We start from the raw sequence: 25,289 nt of genomic DNA, 5'->3' as shown, positions 1-25,289 counted from the left end.
TAAAACTTTATTTTCTGTGACTCTCCTTTGCTCCCTGTACTCCAACCATACCAACATTCTCGCTGTTCCTCAATCATGTTCCTACTGCTATGTCCTCTATCGGAATTGCCCTTTGCTTGGATTACTTCTTGACATCATTTCAAGGTATGTGATTAAATGTCATTTCCTCAGAGAGGCCTTTCCTAAAATCTATACCTATACTGCTTTCCACTCCCCAACTTGAATGTAAATCCCATATAGTAAGACAGTACTATATTGCAAAAGCCTAGAACAACACATGACATATAATATGTGCTCAATTAACATGCACTGATTGAATGTATAAAACATATTAAACATTGTAGATTTACTGACATTACATTAGTTAACAGAGGGTGATTTTGTCACCCAGGGAACATGTGGCAGTGTCTGGAAACATTTTGGGTTATCACAACTGAGGAGGGGGATGCTACTACACCTAGTAAGTAGAGGCCAGCGATGCTATGAAATACCCTACAATGTGCAGGGGAGCCCTTACGACAGGGATTTACCAGGCCCAAAGTGTCAAGAGTGTGCTGAGGATGAGGAATCCTTCTCTATCCAACGGTGATGACAATATCTTTCTTACCTAGTTTATCCGTTAGTGTTTGGATTTAACTCGATAATATATGTAGAATATTTTACAACTACATAGTTTATAATGGTTAATGGAGACTATTTTAAAGTAGAAATATTACCTGAGAAAATTATCACTGTCATGCTCTAAAATATAAAAGGATTTCAACACCTTATTTATAGCATTTACATATCATTAAATGCTCTAAATAAATAGGCTTAATTCTTTGAAGAAGTAATAGCAATGATTCTAAGAAATGTAGTAAAGGATTAGGGTCCTAGAATAGCACTTCTCGGAACTACCAGCATTAGACCACTTGGGGTGTTTATTAAAAATGCCTAAGCTTCACCCCTGACTTACTAAATCAGTCTCTGGGAGTTGGGCCCTGGAATATACATTTTAACAAGCATCTCTGATGACTCTTATGCCCACTAAGGTTTAAGAACCATCATTGTGAAGGTAATTATTTCCTGGTTTGAATTTGTAAAATACAGCCTCCAGCAACCTGACCAGGGATGTAAATACATTGTTAAAGACTGGTATGTCTCAAGAAATTAACACCTGAAATTAGAGACACTGATATTATTGATTGAGGTTGCCATAAAGAAATAATCTCTCTGGGATATGGAGAGCAAAAAATCTGGCTTATACATATAAATATATTTAAAATTCATTCAAATGTTTCTTGCTAAAAAAACAGGGGAATGTAGGTCGGGCATAGTGGCTCATGCCTGTAATCCCAGCACTTTGGGAGGCTGAGGCAGGCAGATCACTTGAGGTTAGGAGTTTGAGACCAGCCTGGTCAACATGGTGAAACCCTGTCTCTAACCAAAATACAAAAATTAGCAAGGCGTGATGGCAGACCCCTGTAATTCCAGCTACTCAGGAGGCTGAGGCAGTAGAATCGCTTGAACCTGGGTGGTAGAGGTTGCAGTGAGCTGCGATCACGCCACTGTACGCCAGCCTGGGTGACAGAGTAAGACTCCATCTCAAAAAGAAACAACAAAAAACGGGAATGTATACTGGGTGCAGTGACTCATGCCTGTATATCCAGCACTTTGGGAAGCCGAGGTGGTTCAGATCACATGGCCAGGAGATTGAGACCATCTTGGCCAACATGGTGAATGAAGCCCCATCTCTACTAAAAATACAAAAATTAGGTGGGCATGGCAGGCGTGCCTTGTACTTCCAGTTACTCACGAGGCTGAGGCAGGAGAACTGCTTGAACCTGAGAGGCAGAGGTTGCAGTGAGCCAAGACTGAGCCATTGCACTCCAGCCTGGCAACAGAGCTAGCCTGTCTCAAAAACCAAAACAAGGGAATGCAGACTGCCTAGAACCTTAGGTAAAGAGGGTGTATTTTGTTCACTTATAGCCATTCTCTGGTCTTTTATGTATATTTAACTGTGTAGAAAATAATTATTTTATACCAAAATAAAAAACCAACACCAATATTTGGGATTTGGAATGAGACGGTAAGAAGAGAGCTTGAAGGTTCACATTTAGGACACAAGTAGTCAGGACTGACACTGCAATCATATTAGCAGTGATACATACTTGGTGAAATGGTGGGCGTTTATACTTTATACCATGAAATGGGAATCCATACGTAGGAGGAAACAAATCTTGTCCACTCGGGTTAAAAAGGTGATTATACTCAGACTATACATTAGGAGAAATGGGTCTTGATTCACGATGAAGACCTATTCTGCTGCGTACTTTATGCATAATGCACCAGAGAAAGTAGTTTCTTTGTAGACCAGAAGTCAGCACTATGAGATGATGGGATACTGACAAAACTCTGAAGTAGTTTCACATATTTATGCTCCTGCATGTTCCTATCACACACACTTTTCCTACCACACATTTCCTTCAACCCAAAACATAAAAATAGATTATTAAACTAAACTACTTTTAAATTTATTGTCAGCTACTATAACCATTTTTGTGTAACTTGTTTTTATTGTATTGTATTAAAAAATTAAGCTAACTTCTAATTCCCAATCTTTGAATTAGAACTACATGTTGGCAGAAATTTCATTTTTCTATGTATTAAAATTCAACATCCTAACAAATTTGAGGTTTTTAGCTTTATTTCTGCATTGTGCTTTTATATGTACTCTAAATCTTAATACATGACATTAAGCTGGTAATACAAAATCGCATGTTAAAAAGTTTTCTCAAATTCTCTTTATTAGCTGTCAACGTCAGAAATTAGTTATAATTTCACAAGATTATAATTTAACCTGTTAACTCTTAGTTACAAAAAAAAAAGAAAGCTTTTAATAAAATATTAGAGTATCTTAAACATCATAAGTAAAAATATTCATCCAGTATCAACCAACCTATTCTCAAGGTAACAATGCAGTGCCACCTATTGACTAAAACAGTACAATCTGCTTTTTAAAAATATTTCAGAAGTGGAAAGAATGGTATAATGAATTCTTTCACATCCAGCTTCAACAATGATCAATTTATGGCTAATTCTGTTTCACATACACTCTCATCCATTCAATCTGTCCCTACCTCCCAATTCTGAAACAAATCCCAAATATCACCCATGATTTAAGGAAATAATATCTATGATAGCCATCAATGTTTCTTTTTTTAGGTCGTGTCTCTAAATGCAGATGTCAATGTGTATGTACATTCCTCAAGTATTAAAAGTACAAGAATGAAAAACTACTGTAGCTTAGGCGTATGTGTGAAATTTAGTAGCTTTCTCTAAGAGGGAGCCAGAGAAAGGATTCCCCCCTGGGTATCAAGAGATCTGTGTTTTAACCATAGTCCAGCTATTCATTGATCAATAAATGTAGCTTGCCAGTTTCTTCATCTATAAAAGAAGAAGAGAATATTAGAATAATCTATAAGGCATTTTGCAATTCAAAAGTTTTGTTTTTTTTTTTAATTGTATTTGGGCTCTGGGGTACATGTGCACTTCCTGCATCCTGCAGGATTGTTGTATAAGTACATACATGCCATGGTGGTTTGCTGTCTCCATCCACCCCGCCCCCCTTGCCTACATCAGGCATTTCTCCCGGTATTATCCCTTCCCCTCCTCCCCTCAGCTGTCCCCCCTCCCCTCCCTTCCCCCCAACTCACCTAGCCCTGTGAGTGTTGTTCCCTTCCCTGTGTCCATGTGTTCTCATTGTTCATCACCTGCCTATGAGTGAAAACATGCGGTGTTTGGTTTTCTGTTCTTGTGTCAGTTTGCTGAGAATGATGGTTTCTAGGTTCATCCGTATCTCTACAAAGGACACAAACTCATCGTTTTTTATGGCTGCATAGTAGTCCATGGTGTATATGTGCCACATTTTTTTTGTACAGTCTATCATTGATGGGCATTTAGGTTGGTTCCAGGTCTTTGCTATCATAAACAGCGCCGCAATGAACATACATGTGCATGTGTCTTTATGACAGAACGATTTATAAACCTTTGGGTATATATTTATAATCCTTTGGGTATATATTTATATATATTTATATATATATAAATCCCAGTAATGGGATTGCTGGGTCAAATGGAATTTCTATTTCAAGACAGTCCTTGAGGAATTGCCACACTGTCTTCCACAATGGTTGAACTAATTTACACTCCCACCAACAGTGTAAAAGTGTTCCTTTTTCTCCACATCCTCTCCAGCATCTGTTGTCTCCAGATTTTTTAATGATCGCCATTCTAACTGGCGTGAGATGGTATCTCAATATGGTTTTGATTTGCATTTCTATAATGGCCAATGATGATAAGCATTTTTTCATAAGTTTGTTGGCCATATATTTGTCTTCTTTTGAAAAGTGTCTGTTCATACCCTTCTCCCACTTTTGAATGGGTTTGTTTGTTTTTTTCCTGTAAATCTGCTTTAGTTCTTTGTAGATTCTGGGTATTAGCCTTTTGTCTGATACGCAGATTGCAAAAATTTTTTCCCATTCTGTTGATTGCCAGTTTACTCTAATGATAGTTTCTTTCGCTGTGCAGAAGCTCTGGAATTTAATTAGGTCCCATTTGTCTATTTTGGCTCTTGTTGCCCTTGCTTTTGGTGTTTTAGTCATGAAGTCCTTGCCTGTGCCTATGTCCTGAATGGTTTTGCCTAGGTTTTCTTCTAGGGTTTTTATGGTGTTAGTTCTTATGTTTAAATCTTTAATCCATCTGGAGTTAATTTTTGCATAAGGTGTAAGGAAGGGGTCCAGTTTCAGTTTCCTGCATGTGGCTAGCTAGTTTTCCAGACACCATTTATTAAACAGGGAATCCTTTCCCCATTGTTTGTTTTTGTCTGGTTTGTCAAAGATCAGATGGTTATAGATGTGTGGTGTTGCTTCCGAGGCCTCTGTTCTGTTCCATTAATCTATATCTCTGTTTTGGTACCAGTACCATCCTGTTTTGATTACCGTAGCCTTGTAGTATAGTTTGAAGTCAGGTAGCATGATGCCTCCAGCTTTGTTCTTTTTCCTTAGGATTGTCTTGGCTATGCGGGCTCTCTTTTGGTTCCATATGAAGTTTAAAGTGGTTTTTGCCAGTTCTGTGAAGAAGGTCATAGGTAGATTGATGGCGACAGCATTGAATCTATAAATTACTTTGGGCAGTATGGCCATTTTCACCATATTGATTCTTCCTAACCATGAACATGGAATGTTTTTCCATCTGTTTGCATCCTCTTTTATTTCCTTGATCAGTGGTTTGTACTTCTGCTTGAAGAGATGTTTTACCTCCTTTGTTAGTTCTATTCCTAAGTATTTTATTCTCTTTGTAGCAATCGTAAATGGGAGTTCGCTCATGATTTGGCTCTCTGTTTGTTATTGGTGTATAGGAATGCTTGTGATTTCTGCACACTAATTTTGTATCTTGAGACTTTGCTGAAGTTGCTTATCAGCTTAAGGAGGTTTTGGGCTGAGATGATAAGGTCTTCTAAATATACGATCATGTCATCTGCAAATAGGGACAATTTGACTTCTTCTTTTCTTAATTGAATGCCCTTTATTTCTTTTTCTTTCCTAATTGCTCTGGCTAGAACTTCCAATACTAAATTGAATAGGAGTGGTGAGAGAGGGCATGCTTGTCTAGTGCCAGTTTTTAAAGAGAATGCTTCTAATTTTTGCCCATTCAGTATAATATTGGCTGTGGGTTTCTTGTAAATAGCTTTTATTGTTTTGAGATATTTTCCATCGATACCTAGTTTATGGGGAGTTTTTAGCATAAAGGGCAGTTGAATTTTGTCAAAGGCCTTCTCTGCATCTATTGAAATAAACATGTGGTTTTTGTCTTTGGTTCTGTTTATGTGGTGAATTACATTTATAGAATTGCGTATGTTGAACCAGCCTTGCATCCCCGGTATCGTGGTGGATAAGCTTTTTGATGTGCTGTTGCAATCAGTTTGCCAGTATTTTATTGAAGATTTTTGCATTGATGTTCATCATGGATATTGGCCCGTAGTTTTCTTTTTCAGTTGTGTCTCTGCCAGGTTTTGGTATCAGGATGATGTTGGTCTCACAGAAAGAATTGGGAGGATACCCTCCTTTTTGTATTGTTTGGAATAGTTTCAACAGGAATGGTACCAGCTCCTCTTTGTACATCTGGTAGAATTCAGCTGTGAACCTGTCTGGACCTGGACTTTTTGTGGTCGGTAGGCTATTAATTGCTGCCTCAACTTCAGGCCTTGTTATTGGTCTATTCAGGGTTTCAACTTCTTCTTGGCTTAGTCTTAGGAGTGTGCAAGTGTCCCAAAATTTATCCATTTCTTCCAGATTTACTGGTTTATGTGCCTAGAGTTGTTTGTAGTAATCTCTGATTAGTTTGTATTTCTGAGGAATCGGTGGTGATCTCCCCTTTATTTTTATTGCAACTATTCGATCATTCTCTCTTTTCTTTTTTATGAGTGTAGCTAGTAGTCTATTTGGTTGATCTTTTCAAAAAATCAGCTCCTGGATTTATTGATTTTTTTAAGGGTTTTTTGTGTCTCTATCTCCTTCAGTTCTGCTCTGATCTTAGTTATTTCTTGTCTTCTGCTAGCTTTTGAGTTTTTTTGATCTTGCTCCTCTAGCTCTTTCAATTTTGACAATAGCATCTCAATTTTAGATCTTTCCTTGTTTCTCATGTGGGCATTTATTGCTATAAATTTTCCTCTAGACACTGCTTTAAATGTGTCCCAGAGATTCTGGTGCATTGTGTCTTCATTCTCGTTGGTTTCAAAGAACATTTTTATTTCTGCCTTCATTTCATTGTTTATCCATTTGTCATTCAGGAGCAAATTGTTCAGTTTCCATGTGATTGTGCGGTTTTGAGTGCTTTTCTTAATCCTGAGTTCGAATTTGATTGTGCTGTGGTCTGAGAGAGTGTTTGTTATGATTTCCGTTCTTCTGCATTTGCTGAGGAGTGATTTGCTTCCAATTATGTGGTCAATTTTAAAGTAAGTGCAATGTGGTGCTGAGAAGAATGTGTATTCTGTGGATTTGGGGTGGAGTGTCCTGTTAATGTCTATTAGGTTTGCTTGGTCCAAATCTGCGTTCAAGTCTTGGATATCCTTGTTGACTTTCTGTCTCGTTGATCTGTCCAATATTGTCAGTGGAGTGTTAAAGTCTCCCACTATTATTGTGCGGGAGTCTAAGTCTCTTTGTAGGACTTTAAGAACTTGCTTTATGTAACTGGGTGCTCCTGCATTGGGTGTATAAATATTTAGGAAAGTTAGCCGTTCTTGTTGCATTGATCCTTTTACCATTATATAGTGCCCTTCTTTGTTTTTTTTGATCTTTGTTGGTTTAAAGTCCGTTTTATCAGAGACTAAGATTGCTACCTCTGCTTTTTTTTGCTCTCCATTTGTTTGGTAAATCTTCTTCCATCCCTTTGAGTCTATGCGAGTCTTTGCATGTGAGATGCGTCACCTGAATACAGCACACCAATGGGTCTTGACTTTTTATCCAGTTTGCCAGTCTGTGTCTTTTGATTGGGGTATTTAGGCCATTTACATTCAAGGTTAATATTGTTATGTTTGAATTTGATCCTGCCATTTTGTTACTGGCTGGCTGTTTTGCCCATTAATTGACATGGCTCCTTCATTGCATTATTATTCTTTACCATTTGGTATGTTTTTGCAGGGGCTAGTACTGGTTGTTCATTTCCCTGTTTAGTACTTCCTTCAGCAGCTCCTGTAAGGCAGGCCTTGTAGCGATGAAATCTCTCAGCAATTGCTTGTCTGTAAAATATTTTATTTCTCCTTCACTTATGAAGCTTAGTTTGGCCGGATATGAAATTCTGGGTTGAAAGTTCTTTTATTTAAGGATATTGAATATTAGCCCTCACTCCCTTGTAGCTTGCAGGGTTTCTGCTGAGAGAGCTGCCATGAGTCTGATGGTCTTTTCTTCGTGGGTGACTCGACTGTTCTCTCTGGCTGCCCTTAGGATTTTTTTCTTCATTTCAACCCTGGTGAATCTGACAACTATGTGCCTTGGGGTTGCTCTTCTTGAGGAATATCTTCGTGGAGTTCTCTGTATTTCCTGGATTTGAATATTGGCCTGCCTTGTCAGGTTGGGAAAGTTCTCTTGGGTAATATCTCGAAGAGTGTTTTCCAACTTGGATTCATTCTCCCCGTCACATTCAGGTATGCCAATCAAGCGTAAATTAGGTTTTTTCACATAATCTCATAGTTCTTGGAGGGTTTGTTCATTTCTTTTCACTCTTTTTTCTCTAACCTTGCCTTCTTATTTTATTTCATTGATTGGATCTTCTATCTCTGATATCCTTTCTTCTGCTTGATCGATTTGGCTGTTGCAACTCATGTATACCTCAGGAAGTTCTTGTGCTGTGTTTTTCAGCTCCATCAAGTCGTTTATGTTCTTCTCTAAGCTGGTTATTTTAGTTAGCATTTTGTCTAAACTTTTTTCAAGGTTTTTAGTTTCTTTGCATTGGGTTAGAACATGGTCTTTTAACTCGGAGAAGTTTGTTATTATCCACCTTCTGAAGCCTGTTTCTGTCATTTCATCAGATTCATTCTCTTTTTTTGTGCCCTTGATGGTGAGTAGTTGTGATTCCTGGGAGGAGGAGAGGTGTTCTGTTCTTTGATGGTTTCATCCTTTTTGCACTGTTTTTTTCCCATCTTCATGGATTTATCTCCCTTTGATCTCTGAAGTTGGTGATTTCAGGAGGAGTCTCTGAGTGGATGTTTTTTTCTCTTGAAGTTGGAGCTGTATCTTTTTTGGCCTGTAGAGGGCATTGCTGGGCTCTCTCAGGTCCAGTCAGGTTGTTGGGGGTGTGGTCCTTCCCTGGAGTCTGTTTGCACGTGAGATTGGCTCTGCCTTCCCTATGGCGTCTCTCCCAGAGCTTGATCTTCCCGGTTGGGGTCAGGCTGGTGTATTTGCCAAGCTCTCTAGCAAGGGCTTCAATTTGAGTTCTGCAGACGTGGGGCCTGCCAGGCCTTATGGTCTGTTTCCCTGCTTTCAACTCTGCTTCCCTCTGTGGGATGGTCCATCCCACTGGCGTTAGTTCAAACTCCCACCCAGGTCCCTGCGACAACTTGCCACATCCGGTGGTAGCCACTGCTCAGATTTGCATCAACCACCCACGGTGTCCCACCATCTGGCAGGGCTCTCGTGGACTGTGGGTTGCAGGAGGGATGAGACAAGCACAGGATCCAAAATGGAGCACCAAGTGGGTTAAGTCCCCCGACCCTCCAAGCTGGGTGCACATTTCAGGTGGGGATGCGCCCCACCCCCCATCTTGATTTGTCCCCCAACCCCAGGCGGCTCTCGCCCTGCGGCTCCTTCCCTGGGCTAAATTCACTGCCCTATCAGTCCGACAGAAACGAACCCAGCACCTCGTTTGGAATCGTGAAGTCCTCTAGCCCTCCGAGTCTCATTCGCTGGGAGCTGTATTCCAGTGCTGGCTTCGCTTGGCCATCTTGGCATCCCGCCCCGCCCCCCGAAAAGTTTCATATATTGGTTCCACATTGTAAGTAAGCTTAAGTACATGGGAAAGGCCACCCTTAAGCGATGTTTCTTTAAGCTGATTTTAAAAACCTTATAAATATATTAAAAATACAAAACAAATATCTGAACATAGCAATTTCTATGAGTACCATCTGCAATGTCATCCATATTATGTGCAATATAAAATGTGCTTTTGAATTCTTTTTGTAAACTTCATAGAGTACAGTATTATATAATCCAATTTCTAACTATAATTATTTCTCTTGGCATTTAAAAAAAATGACAAAATATAGATAAATCCTGTCTTTAGGATCCTCATCTGTCATGTCCCCTTCCTAAAAAGAACTTTTGGAACACTTTCATAACTAAATCCCCTTAGGTGAAGTCTAGAATGTTCCAGAGTAAATACATTTTTTAGGAACTAAAGAGAGCAAGAAATAGTAGAGTCTAACTATAGTAACATGTTCTAGAACACTCTATCAGGTTCAAATAAATCACAATCCATGTTAAAAAAAATCAAAACATTAAGTTATTTTGAAAGTACCAACAAAATTAAAAGATTATATCCTCAGGAACAGGGTTTGTAATATGATTATTTTAGTATAAAAGGAAGAACCACTATGTCGGCACTTGTGAAATGCACAAAATAGATTTTCAAATATCAGATTTCATTTTCAAGTTTTTTTTTTTTTTTGAGACGGAGTTTCGCTCCTATTACCCAGGTTGGAGTGCAATGGCGCAATCTCGGCTCACTGCAACCTCCGCCTTCTGGATTCAAGCAATTCTCCTGCCTCAGCCTCCTGAGTAGCTGAGACTACAGGCGCGCGCCACCCTGCCCAGCTAATTTTTGTATTTTTAGTAGAGACGGGGTTTCACCTTGTTGACCAGGATGGTCTCGATCTCTTGACCTCATGATCCACCCGCCTCGGCCCCCCAAAGTGCTGGGATTATAGGCATGAGCCACCGCGCCCGGCCATTTTCAAGTTTTTTACAAGTACTAATTAGAAAAATTGCAAGGACTGCATGTGTAGTGCCTTTAGATAATTCCAAATCTTGTGATATCTCTTTCTTACTTATTATTCCCTCAGCCAGATAACAACTGCTTTAGGGTATAGTATGGAGATTTTCTGCCAATACCAGTAATTGTTATACCTGATTTACAGAATATTATAAAAAAGCAATATGAGGAAATCAAGCAAAATGGAATATATTTAGAAGAAAAATAAGTATCAGATATCATTAAAATACAATCTAGTTGAGATTTACTCATTCGAATTGATTCCCAAGCAAAACATATTACTTATTCTTTAATCTTGTTTAGTTAAAAACAGATATTTCCTAATACTAGCCAGCTTATAATTACCATTTCAACTAGGGAAGTTGGTGAGGAAAGAAGAAACACTGCAGAAATTAATGTTCAGATAATGCTTAATGCTGACTTGGGTCCAGAGTTTAATATTTTGACCAATTTTTTTTTAAGACAAATAATCTAAGGAGAAAGGAACTAATGGATTCAAATTTAATCTTTCCAATTTTGTATTTAATCTATTTTTAATTACCATAAGAAGTAATATGACCTTGGGGAGAAGGGGTGAGCTACCCAGTTCACAAACTGGATGATCTCTTTCTCAGTAATGAGGAATTAACGGTAACAGAGCAGGAGCTTAACAAGCATTAGCTTCTTTCACATAAGAAGTTGTTAAATTTTAAATTCTCTTAAACAATTGTTATCTATAATCTGCTTAAGAATCTATTTATTTCCCAAAATTTTATACCTGTGATTTGTCTGATTATCCCTTTCACAAATATAAAAGGGACCCCTAAATGCTCAGAGAATGGAAAAATATTCTGCCCTTTTGCACTTACTCTCCATCAGCTGTATTTAATACAGCAATTCTTCTATCACTCTGAGGTATTTAATTGTACTATATACTCCCAGTAAAGCAGGGGAGGGGGCCTCTCTTTGAGGACCTAAAAACAGAAGTTTCTGTCACAGACTAGATGAAAGCTCTCTATTTTTGTACTATCACTCTTTTTGTCTGTCACTGTAGCTTTTAAAATTTCATGCAAATTGTGCTTCTATAAAAATATAATTAAACTGCATTAGGAGACAAAACCAAAAACCACCTTCTAATTAACACGTACTAAGTAGTCACAATGTACTTTATGACCTGTAGGCATTTAACAAACTGTACTTCATGCCCCATACCAAAGTTTGCAGCAACTTATCACTCAGTACCACATATGCTACTAATTATCCACGTTCATAATAGCATTGTAACTTGCAGAGGAAAAAGTCTCTCACACTGTGCTGGCTCTCAATCTCTTCGTGCTTCTGCTGTAGGGCCTGGGAAGCCCTAATGGAGTCTCCAATGCCCCACTGCGCTCTTAGTTGTTCTGATCCAGGTCCTTCAAGCCAGTTCACAACCTATAACCAAAAGTTGAGACAAAATTTTTAAAGAATCAAAAGCTTTTCAACCTTTCATTCTAATTGATTTTTCCCCTCCCCAAATTCCCCAAGAATTTTTAGTGTAAATTATTTACATTCTATCCCATAGGCAGTAAATGTTTCTTTTGGAACTACACAGCTATAATGTGCCAACATTTTTAAAACCTAAATGTAGAAGAATATACACTGTAGCATCACAAGCTTTCAGCTACCTGATTGTCTGCCAGGCTAAAAGTAATCTGGAATACTTCTATAAAAGAGGATAAAAATTAACTTATGATAATAAAAGAATCAGAGAGCCGTAAGATTTAGAGGGTTGGAATAAACATCAGAAATGATATCAGTCAAAGTTCCTATCTAACATTGAAGAAAACTGAGTTCCAAAGAGATTAACTGAGTTGCCCAAAAGGTCATATAATCTATTACTGAAAAACTGGACTAACAGCCATATGTTCTAACTCACAGTCTAATGTTCTCAAGTATTAAAAAAAACTAAATGAATTAACTACTATAAAGTTAATATACTACTTTCTCACTTCAAAAATAAAATTAAGAACTATTTAGAAGAATTATACTAATGTAATAAATAACACCTTTGAGTCTTCTTAGGATTAACATTCAGACCCACAAAGGGCCTCACTGGCACCAGTCTGCTAGTCAGGATATAGGGAACGAACTATAGTTTGCCAGGATAACAGCATCGGGACTGAGTCCCTCAAGCAGGTATAAGGAGATGAGATCAGTATGGGGCAGATATGGGAGATGCTCTGGCATCAAAACATCATACCCAACAGGGCTATGCCCATTTTGAGTCACTAAACTCAAGAACCACCCCCCTCCACCTCAGTTACGCCTTCTATTATATATTAATAATCTCCCAGTCCAGATCTGGAATAATGTTTACAATAAACAATACTGCCTAGTAACATAGTTGACATTCCAATTTTTAATCAAGTATTCAGGGGAACAGAGCTAGAAGGTTAAGCAAAGATCAAATTCTCATGCAGAACAAGAGTATTATGTTGACACTCTACCCACAATCATATATTCTCTGAAACTACAAACGCATTTCAGAGTAATTTTAGTGGAAAAAATGGTATTGCCAAGCTTTACCTGTTGCCAAATTAGAAAAAGGAATTTATGAATAGATGTAAAAGATATATAGTTATGTCCTAAATCTAAACTTAGAATAGCTCCCAAGAAGTGAATGAGGGTATCTCTGCAGCATAATATTATATAGACCCAGTGGGTAGGCTTAACATAGAACTTTATAAAAGAGCAGTGCAGACGTATAAAGCTGGGGGCGGGGGGCTATTAGCAGGTTGAAAAAATATATTTCTAAATCTAATAGTTCATGTATCTTTTTATAATTATATAAAAGTACCACATCCTAAAGAAAATTCACATATGCACTCAGTCTTGTCTGGGTATCCACAGATTTGTATGCTTGAATTCAACCAATCACAGATTGAATATATTTGAGAACGAACACACACACACACACACACACACACACACACACAGTACAACAATCTTATTTAAGATACAAATAAAAAGCCAATATAGTATAACAGCTATTTTCATAGCATTTGCATTTCAGTAGATATTATAAGTAATCTAGAGATGATTTAATGTATATAAGAGGGTATCCATAGGTTAAATGCAAATATTATGCCATTTTACATGAGACTTGAACATCTTTGGATCTTGGTATCCACAGTCTGCAGGGTGTCCTGGAACCAATCTACCACAGATACCAAGGGACAACTGTATTCTGTTTCCTTCCATTAATTTTTCACATGCATAAGGGTTTTCATATGCTACTCTGGATTTAAGTGTTATAGTCTATTCTCACAGAATACAAGTAGTTTTCATCCTGTTTTTCACTTAACATTAAACTATAATACTTTAATGATTTTCCATTTGGCTATTGTTATTATAACATAATTTTCAATGACTTTGCAATCCTTTTTTTCAGAAAGCCAATCCTGTTGCCTACCTGCCTCCATATCTCCCAACTGTCCAGTCAACCAACCAATCAACCCACCTTTATTAAGAGCTAAGTAATGTACTGCCTCAAATAACTATTGTACCTGCTATCAACACTTCAATTCTCTATTGTCAAAGATGTACAATGTTTCCAATTTCCATCAATTCTAAGTAATTCTAAGACTAACACATATATAGCAGTTATAAATAATGTTTTTTCTCTGTTTTATTTTCCCAGGAAAGGTTTCCAGTAGAGATCTTCTTGGGTCCAATGATGATGTAATCCTAATGCTTGTTAATATACTTTATTAAATTGCCTTCTAAAACTCATTTCTATCTGAAACACACAATTAATGATAGTTTGAACTGTACAATAACCTCTACAAGGTATACAAACTGACTATTGTTTTTAAAATACTTCTGCCAACTGAAAAAACAGAAATCTCTCCATGTGTTTTTTAAAGATTATGATTAAATATATTGCAAATGTTTGTTTATTCAAGGTATATGATCTTTTGTAATTCACCTCTTCATGTTCTTTGTTCGTTTATGTTTATGTCCTCGAGTCTTAAAGTATTAACATTAATATATAAACTTGTCCCTTTTCTACTTGTAGGGCTTAATACTAGACAGAAGGCTAAGCACAGTGGCTCATACCTGTAATCCCAGCACTTTGGGAGGCTGAGGTGGGCAGATGGCTTGAGCTCAGGAGTTCAAGACCAGCCTGGGCAATACAGTGAGACCCCATTTCTACAAAAAATACAAAAATTAGCCAGGTGTGCTGCTGCACACCTATAGTCCCAGCTACTGAGGAGGCTGAGATTGGACAATCATTTCAGCCCAGGAGGCAGAGGTTGTGGTGAACTGAGAGATTGCACCACTGCACTCCAGCCTTGGTGACAGAGCAAGACCCTGTCTCAAGAAAAACAAAAAACTAGACAGCAAAAAACTCCAAAACGAAAACGTCAAAATAATATTGTTGACTCAGTGTAACAGCCTAAGTGCTGTAACTTTCCACTGGCTAACCTCTGTTTTCAGAGTGCTAAGTTCATCTGCAAAACTATTATCAGATGCTCTTCAGAATGCAATGTTTTTTTCCTCAACACATCCATTTTTTTCTGCTTTACTCTTCTGTATGAGTTCTCTTTGGAGGGTCAGGGTACTAGGATCTGTTTCTCTCTGCTAGCTTAAGGAAAGTATCACTTTTTCACAAAAGAGACCGATAAGCAGTGCGATATAAAGAAAGCCCTAGGCATGATTCTGAATTCTGTTTCTGCCACTACTAGTGGGTCTGAATTCTGGATCTGCTTCTTCTAGCTAAAAGACTTTGGTTCCTCATCTTTTAAAGGATGTTAATGATACCACCATACAAGTTGTCAGGATTATGCCAGTCATTATATGTAAGACAGCACAATAATAATACTAATAATTGTTAGCATCTATGCTTTTCTTACTTTTTCTGTAGCCTAGTTCCTTCTGTCCACTAACTCTTTATGAAGTATATTTTACATCTGTGTTTTACAAAAAGAACCCTGAGTTTCTTGAGAAAGCCCCTGAACTACTATATCTAACACTTTTAAAAATGGAAATAAATAGAACAAGTTTTAAGGAAACATAAACACACATTTTAAAACAACTTTCCATATCCTTTTTGGGAATCGATTGCTTCTCATTTATGACTACGTGTTAAAAATACAGATATAGAAACATAGTGATAAAATGACTTTTAATTATTTTAAATAATTAATGTAATTATTTTACTAGAAATATCTAAGTTCTAAAAATAAAAGTGAAACACATCTAAAACATTTAACTTATTAACAATGAATAGTTTTTAGAAACTTAAGACATCAAACATTTTGACTTTGATTTTAGAATAATCTAGAAACAAAAGAAGCAGGTTAATATAAATCGTGATAGCTGGGGATAAATAATTCATTAACATGGAACTTTTGTAACGTCATAAGTTGAAAAATAAATCTTAAATAAAACAAGGACGTCTCCTTGCCTTAAAAAACCAGTTACATAGTAATAGGCATATATATATATACACACACACACATACACACACACACACACATATATACATATATACATATATGTATGTAATGGGCATATATATATATATATGGCTTTAATATATGCTGAAAGTAATTTCCCTTAGTATAGAACATCAGTAATGTAGACAGAGTAAATATATGACTATTTCTAATAAAAACGATGCAAGCTGAGGTTGGTGCCCCAGTACACAAGTCTATTTAAATGCAATAATAATGGCAATTTGCCAAATTAGGTTATAAAACTTAATTTCAATCAGGATATCTTGCTCAATCAATCTGAATATTAACTTATTGGAAAAACAGTTTTATGCCCAATCCATATCAAGGTCACCCTTCAAGTGGTTACATTTATATGCAAAATATAACCTTGGAGCTATGCTTTTATAATCAACCAGGAAAAATATCTACACTGGTCAAAAATGCTTGTGACTATCCATGCTTCTTTCATGGCTGGCTCATTTTTTACAACTGCATGACAAAACATGTAGAAGTATGCAAAGTCAAACCAGGCAGAAGGGCATGTCAAGCAAATGTCAATCATCTAACCTGGAGAAAGGGTATGGGGAACTGAGAACACAGCCTCCAGCTGTATGCTTATGTAACACACTGTATTCTGCTTGGCATCTATGATTCCTCTCCACAAAGGAAGAAAAGCACATGGATGATTCCAGAAATAACATTTGCATTGCTGGCATAATTACTGCCACAATAAATAATGTGCATAACAATAGCACATTTCAGTGAAGTGGCACTGTCTGCTACCCAGAAGCATGTGAAATCTAATTTTTAACTGTAACAGCAGCAGCAGTATGGAGAATCTCTGCATACCACATGAAGTCTTGTGCTACCGATTCGAACTGTGGGGAATAAGTGATAATATCACACTTATTAATTTATCTATCAAAGCTATTGATTGCTCTGTATTACATTTTCAGTGATGTCAGTAAAAACAAAAGAAATTTGAAACAATTCAATTTTTACTAATTTAACACAGAAATATTCAATTTATAATTATCTTTATACAAGCAAAAAAAAAATTCACATTTTCCTCAAATTTGTAAGACTGAAAATAGTATGATTCATGCTATGTGTGACCAACATATGATCAATATGCTACTATATAGTTCAATATATATTCTCATATAGTCATTTTGGCAAGGGACATAGATTATTTCCTTAAAATGTGAACTGTGAAAAACAGAGTGCAGGAAATATTATATGCCAAATATTATTGTTCTAACCAATTTACTTGTTATCCTGTTAAAGAAAACTGAACATGAAGTTTACTGGTTTTTAACAGTAATCTCATTACCATCATCACCATCATTATAAATATAATCATCATCTCCTTTCTCCAGTTTCTTCCTTACCCAATTGAGCTGGTCCATGATTAAAAATGTGTTTGCCAATTAACTCCTTTGCCCCTCTGTCTTTCTGTCATACTCACTTATCCCATTTGGCAAAGCACAAATGCTGGATAAATCCTATCACCCATGTTTTTGGTGCCTGAACCTCAACAGGCAGCTATAAATTGTCAGATAGGATTACATAAAAAGCCAAAAAGGCTCTGCCATAAATTTAAGATCAACACTACTCCAAAATACCTCTACATTTTTGTGATAGAAAGTTGTCCAAATCAAAATGGAATCACTAACTTTAGAGGAAAAATAAACAACCCTGATGAATAGTGCCAGAGAAAGCCATGGGGAGAGGTTTCCATGCTTGTATGCCTTCTAAGAAAAACTATCACAAAGGACTACAAAAATCACAACTATACACAAAGGCATTGCAACTTTACACAAAAAAATACTTCTACAGCCTGGGCAGCACACACACACGCACACACACATACACACACACACACACACACACAAAGCTGGGCATGGTGGCACGTATCTGTAGTCCCAGCTACTCAGGAGGCTGAGGTGGGAGGATCACCTGAGCCTGGGAGGTCAAGGCTGCAATGAGTCATGATCTGCACTACAGCCTGGGTGACAGACTGAAACCTTGTCTGAAAAAAAAAAATCCTTTTGCAAGGACATCTGTCCAGCAACTACCTGTCCAACCTCAGACTGGCATTACCCTTGTTATTAATCTTTACAGCCAAGGATAATGATTTCAAAAACAATTACGTAATCCTCCTTATTTTTTTCCTTTAAAAATGTTTGTCTTCTTTACTCCCTGAATATGCACACAGCTTACTATGGCATGCATATTCCCATTGTAATGTTCTACTCTCTAAAGCAAACAATCTCTTTCTTTTAGAGAGCCTCTCTGTTTGTTATTTAGGTTGACAGTGATAATTTTACTCTTCTATTCCCCACAAAGAAAATTTTTAATCACCTCCACTCTATTCAAATCACTGATCCTCTTTAACCACTACTCCTGCAATTTGTACTATCAAGCAGATGGCCTTTTGCTCTTTATGAAAAAAAGACACACCACACAGTAAGTCCTTCAAACTTCTTGTTCCTGATTTATATACAGAGTACCTCTGGACTCATCCTAAAACTGCCCCTATAAACTTTATAAAATTAATCAGGGAAAAAAGAAGGGGAGAAATGAAAAGATACTAAGCTTTTGTCATGTTAAACATTAATCATTAGGTCAGCTCAGTCTCACCTGCTTCCTCATAGTTGTTTGGTGCATACTGACCTAGAATCATGGACCCTGCTACAAAATTATAATTCCCCTTACCTGCTCTATAGATAGCAACCTAAACATTATGAAACATTAAGTTTTCGCTTTGAGACATTCCTTCAGGTCCTGCATACTGACGAAACTACTATGCCAACTGATTTGAAGGACCTCACTGACTCAGCTGGTCTGAGGGGCCCCACAAGACGCCAACTCACCAAAGAATGCAGTTTCCACATCCTGCTGATTTCATCCCCCTTGCCTCAACCAATCAACAATCCTAGTTTTCCAGCCTCCTACCCTCCATGATCCCTTTAAGAACTCCAAACTCAGAACTCCTCAAAGAGATAGGTTTGAGGGTCTCCTCCCATTTCCCTGCTCAGTGCCCTGAAGGAATTAACTCTTTCTCCGCAGTATCCCTGCTGTCTGTGTAACTGGTCCGTTACTAGGCAGCAGTCATAGGAATCTCACAGTCCTATGGCAATCCTGGCGGTCCTTCTTCCTGCCACACAGGAGGAGCTCTCCCTCTTTCATTCTAAAGTGAATCCCTTCTATTGTGCTTTGATTCTGTTTACTTCCACCTTTTTGAGAACTAGATAATATTAATTATTCTTTCTCTCTTGTGTATTCAACCTCTCCCTCTAAATAGATACATTCTAGCAATCTTTAAACCTCTGTAGGTTTTTCATATAATGAAAAGAAAGAACAACTATACTTGACCCCTCCTATAGGCTGAATTGTGCTTCTCCCCTCAAAAATACATCTGTTGAAGTCCTGACCCCAAATACCTCAGATTGTAACCATATTTATTAGGAGACAGGGTCTTTAAAGAGGTAATTAACCTAAAATAAGGCATTTAGGGTAGACCCTAATCCAATATGACTGGTATCCTTATAAGGAGAGAAAATCTGAACACAGACACATACAGAGAGAAGAAAATGTGAAGACAAGGAGAAGATGGCCATCGCCAAGTCAAGGAGAGAGGCTGGAACAGAGCCATCCCTCATGGCCCTCAAAGGAACCAACCTGCTGACACCCTGATCTCAGAATTGCAAGAAAATATATTTCTGTTGTTAAACCACCTAGTCTGTTTGCTACGGCAGCCCTCGCAAATGAATACAAACCCTCTTCCACTATTTACAGCCATTACTCTATTTCTCATCTTTTCTTCAGAGACAGATTTATCAACCACTTCTCTATACTCATTGCTTCCTTCACCACACACCTCCTTTTCATTCCTGGATTCACTCCACTGTTGCTCCTGGCTCTGCCACTCCATGCCCTGTGGTCACCAATGACCTCAATCTTGTGCTTTCTAATAGACATTTTAAGTCCTTTATTCAACCTTTCAGCAGCATTTGACAGGGCTGTAACCCCTTCCCTGAAATGCTTTCTTCCCTTGGTTTCCATGACAAAGAACTTGTCACACTTTTTCATCTCTGGCCAGTCCTTCACTGCCGCCTTCTCAGGTGTATACTCCTCTACCTTGCCGTTAAATGTGAGAGCTTCTCAAAGCTCAGGTTAAAGCACTCTTCTTACCGCTCTCAACTTTCTCTTTGAGCAATTTTTATTCATATGAATGCTTTTAATTACCATTCACACACTTCGACATCTAAACTTGTTCCGGACTACCCTTCTACATCTTCTCTTGGAAGTCGCAAAGTCACCTCAAATTTAACAAGTCTAAAACTAAACTCATGATTCTCCACACTACTTTGCAACCACAGTAATACTCAAATCTGGCCCAATGTTCCCTAGGTGGGCAACACCATTATCTTGCAAGCCAAGACACCAAGTCTTGCAAGTAAGAAACATGATTCATCTCTAGTATCTTCTCACTCATCCTAATCCTACTCCCATCACTTTCCTTCTTGGCACTTGGCATAGTTGCAATTTCACAACTGTTTGTGTCATCATGTAATTATGTACCATGAAGCAGGAACCTTATTTTTACTTGCCATCACATTGCTGAGCCTAGGAAAATGTCACACTATTGAAGATATTTGGGTTTTTTTGAATGAATGAACTAACAGATGTTATTAACAGAAGACTCATCATGTGCCAGGCACTAAACATTTTATAAAGATTATCTTAATTCTTGTAACGGTCCTATTAAGTAGGTATTATTGTTGTTGCTGTTGTTGTGGTTACTGTTGTTGTCCTCTGCTTACTGAAGGGGAGACTATGACACAGAAACTAGGACTTTCTTTCTCCCCAAGGTCAAGTAGCTTGGAAGTGGCAGAAGAGGGTAGATTCGGATTACTTGGGTTCAGAATCTGATTTTTGTACTGCTCTGCTATTCTATCTTTGTGGTTTTCAAAGATAACCTCAAGTTAACTGGTTAAAACTTCCTGAATTTAAAACCAACTCTTTAACTTATGGAGTCCATGGAAAAAGTCACATATAATTAACGTATGCTCAGAAATCTCCAGTTTATATGTGGTTATCATGTAATAAATTCTAAATCCTTTTGCCTGAAATTCAACATCTTCCATGATCCAACTCCTTCCTTCCTTTCAAATCTTATTTCCCATGACATTCTGATACTCTAGTTTGAGGAGTCATGAACTAGATCAATTGTCGAGGCCAATTCTGGCCCACCACTTGTTTTTGTATAATAAACAAAAGTTTATTGGCGAATGGCCACACACGTTGGTTTAGACAATGTCTGTATCTGCTCTTGCACTATAATGCCAAAGTTAAGCAGCTACAGCTGCAAGAAAGACTGTATGGTCCACAAAGTCTAAATGTCTGGAATTTTACAGAAGTTTGCCGGCAACTACACTAGACCTCTAAAGTAGAGTCTAGTTCAAAAGAAAGACATATAATTACCATTGATTGAGAGCTGGGTTCTTTCCAAACACCAGCCTTTGAAAAGAGGTACTATTATTCCTGTTTCAATTAAGCAAAGAAGGCAGAGAAGGAAAGAGACGAAAAGAGGAAAGAAAGAAGACACATCAAGCGAGGCTCAGGTAGGTGAAGTATCGTGAATGGCCACACAGCTAAGTGAAAGAACTGGGATTGAGATTACACTCTGTGACTCAGAAAGGCCATCCACTTCCCACTGGGCCTACTGCTTCCTTTTGCCTCAACAGAAATTGGGATTCCACGCTGCTATGGTTTACTCACGCTACTCTTCATCCACCACAAAATTCCAATTCTTTCAAAATCTATCACTGCCTGGTGAATCAGATACATTCTAGGAGAACAATCTCAAATGCTACTTCCCCCACGAAGTCTTCCCAGATTACCTGCAGCTAGAGAAATAATCCTTCCTTTAAGCGCCCATAACTCCTCAGTCATGTCCTTGTGACCCTTAACACTTTCTCTATTTAAACTTATTGATAGTAAAAACCAAATCTACCTTTACAGCCTGTAAAAAACCTACCACAATGCCTTCGACAAAGCAAACACTTAATAAACATTTATCTAATGAGTGAATGAATCTAGATTTAAAAATTAGGATGTTTCCAGTTTGTATTTTTAAATAAAATATTCGAAGATTTATTTTCTTATTCAACATAAAAATCCAGAGTGTAATCTAAATAACAGAAATGTCTTCCTTTAGTATTGATTTTAGCCTACTTATAAAAATCAATTTTAGAAGAAATTAAAATTCCTAATAAATACATTTAATATTTTCTATCAGTATCATAAAAATTTCAATATTAGGATCATTTGAATTACATGCGTTACTTTGCTAGGATAGAAATACTCTTCATAATTCTTAAATTCACCAAAAAACTAAGTTATTAGAAATTAAGAATGACACAAATATCAATAATCAAATGTTATTTATTGCAAGAATACATTGATACCACTGATGTTTCCAATGACCAGTTATTTTTGAAGTTCATTCTGTTACACTAAGCTGAATGCTCAATATCATCACTGTAGAAATATATCCAAATACTATTTGTAAAACAATACACAGTTTAAAACAGTTTTAGAATCCAGTTTGATATGTTTTAAGGCTCTCTATCTAGTATATATAAGACTTAGTAGTCAGTCACATAGTAGAAACTATAAGGAATTAAAAAGAGTTAAATATATGCAAATCAGACACCTACCTGCATCACTTTCTGTTGAATCTCTTCTAACTGTGTGCGCTTGCTACGTTGCCTACAAACTTCCTGGTAGCGGGTATATTGCTCTCGGAGTGAATCTAATAATTTCATAACCTGTGGCTGTGCAAGCAGTTCATCATCCATAGGAGACCATGACACCCCTCCATCTGAGCCATTAAATCGACGCTGCTGTAATTCAGATAACAATTCATGCCCTTTACAAATAAAAGATAGTTGAAATTAATATCTGTAAAGAAATCCAATTCTCACTTCTCAATATTCTCAATTCTCAAAACCTATCTGTCTACCTATATATCTACCAGGTTATAAATGCAATTTAAAAATTTATGTATCACAGTAAATATGAAAACTGCATGTATTAATATGTATGTGTGTGTGGGTGTGTACATATATACTATGTAAACTAGATAGTATATTAAAATGCTATATATCATAACTATACATACCATTAGAAATACTATACTGCATATTTAAATATGGCATATATATTTTTTCTATCAATCGCATTTTTGTTATTGGTGAATTCATTACTCAGGATACTGTGCCAAACAATCTTGTTTCCCTGTCAAGCAAAATTATACTGTGGGATTTCTCTCTGATGGTACTAATCCAAGTAATATGTTGTAGGATTTCAGTATTAATCCATATTCTCAATCATAGCACTTAAAGGTGACAGTATAATGAATGATTAAAGGGAGAAAGTATTTATTGCAAGTAAAAAATAATATTTATATAATCTCTATTTATAAAAATCTTCACAATATATTAACTGTGAATCATAATGGGCCATACTAGTGTTAGAAATGCAGTGAATGTGACTCAGTTTAGCAAACTCAGGGAGAAAATCCACTCACGCATGAGAAACTACAATTGTAGAATGTGTAACAACTAAAGCTATAGGTATTAAACAATTTTAAAAGTAAATAAGGTAAAAATTATCTAATATTTAGGCATCAAAATAATACATATATTTAAATTCTCTTCCTTATTTAGAACAATATCCTAAATTTAAATGGCTTTCAATATATAGCAACTGAACTTTTATTATGGTTTGGAGGTATTTCTAATTTCTAAAGTTCCCATAATTGGTCTACACCTCTTCATTTTATACTCTTTCAATCCTTGCTTTAAAAGTTAATAGCATATAAAATTGGATCTAGTAGCATATAAAATTAAATTTAAAATACAAATTGTAAAAGCTTCTTAATTCAATGAATTAAAATTAAAAGCTTTCAAAATGTTAAATATATACATATATGGAATTAAGTTTTAAATCTAGAGCAGTATTTTTACTGACAGTCACTGTACTTTCTATATATAAAATAATTCAGAGATTACAAGTATTTCTTTATTCTCTAACAAAATAAGATGTATATCATACTGGAAGAACTTAGGACACCTGAATCAATACAACAAATGTATTCAGAATTTACTTCTTAATTACATTTTAAAATTGGAAAATAACTGTTTTAGAGGTTTGTGCAGTCTTTTTACATATATTCATAAAAGTTATGAATATCAGAATACATTTATTTTGACAACTGTCACCCTTAATATTTTCCTTGTGGATATCATTTCCGTTAGAGAAGCAGGACAGCATAATGTTTGAGATCAAACTGCCTAAGTCCAAATCCCAACTCCAGCATTTACTAGCTGTGTAACCTGCATGAGTTACTTAACCGTTTTATGCTTCAGCTTTCCCATCTTAAATTTGGGATGACAACAGTACCTATTTCACAGGACCGAAATGAGTTAACATACGTAAAGTGCTCAGACAGTACGTGGCACACAGTAGGATTAGAATTATGAGCTATTATTTAAAAAAAAACTGATTGGAAATAAAATTGGGGTATTTCCACTGGAAAAAATGACAATTTGGTTCTTCTAGAGTTTGTGAAACCGCTACTGGAGATATCTGGGTTGGAATATACATATCAGGCAGCAGTGAGTACTCAATATATGTAGGGCTTTGCAAGGTGGTAAGTGTTTTTACATCGATGATTGTAAAACAGTAGAGCTAGTGGCTTTGAATTTAGCAATGGAGACAGAGCTTAATAGTTACTTGATCTCAGCAAGTTATTTTCTATCTCTAAGCCTTAGCTTCCTCCAGTACAAAATAGAGAAAATAATACTAATTATCTCAAAGGCTTGTTAGAAGAGTGAAAAATGAAAATATGTAAATACAATGTCTGGCACATAAGGAGTGTTCAATAATTCTCATAGCAACTCAGTGAAATAAAAATTTTTAGGTTCATTTTACAGATAATAAAATAAATCCAAATATTTTAAGGGAGAGATCATTATTATTAACTTTTAAAAATATTTTAAGGCTGGGGTTCCCCCTACTCCCACCCTGGGCTACACAGCAGGAAGTGAGTGGCAGGCTAGCAAACATTACTACCTGAGCTCTGCCACCTGTCAGATCAGTGGCAGCATCAGATTCTCATAGCAGCACAAACCCTATAGTAAAGTACGCACGCAAGGGATTTAGGTTGCATGCTCCTTATAGGAATCTAATGCCTGATGATCTGAGGTGGAACAGTTTTATCCCGAAACCATC

The 25,289-nt window shown here is 36.8% G+C and overlaps 1 protein-coding gene across 1 annotated transcript in view; it reads right to left on the bottom strand.

Annotated features, from left to right (window-relative positions):
* Positions 1-25,289, bottom strand: part of SESTD1 (SEC14 and spectrin domain containing 1) — a 150,988-nt gene that overhangs the window by 38,621 nt on the left and 87,078 nt on the right. The window contains exons 9-10 of the mRNA XM_021668950.2: positions 22,712-22,923; positions 11,812-11,934 (exon numbers count right to left, since the gene is read on the bottom strand). Of these exons, the coding sequence (XP_021524625.2) occupies positions 11,812-11,934; positions 22,712-22,923 (335 nt within the window). The remainder of the gene's footprint in view (positions 1-11,811; positions 11,935-22,711; positions 22,924-25,289) is intronic.

This window comes from Aotus nancymaae, unplaced genomic scaffold (genome assembly GCF_030222135.1).
Source record: "Aotus nancymaae isolate 86718 unplaced genomic scaffold, 86718_ANA_hifiasm-v0.15.2.pri h1tg000008l, whole genome shotgun sequence".
Classification (NCBI taxonomy): Eukaryota; Metazoa; Chordata; class Mammalia; order Primates; family Aotidae; genus Aotus; species Aotus nancymaae.
Note: the sequence above shows the minus strand (reverse complement) of the source record. Positions and strands in the feature narration are given on the sequence as shown.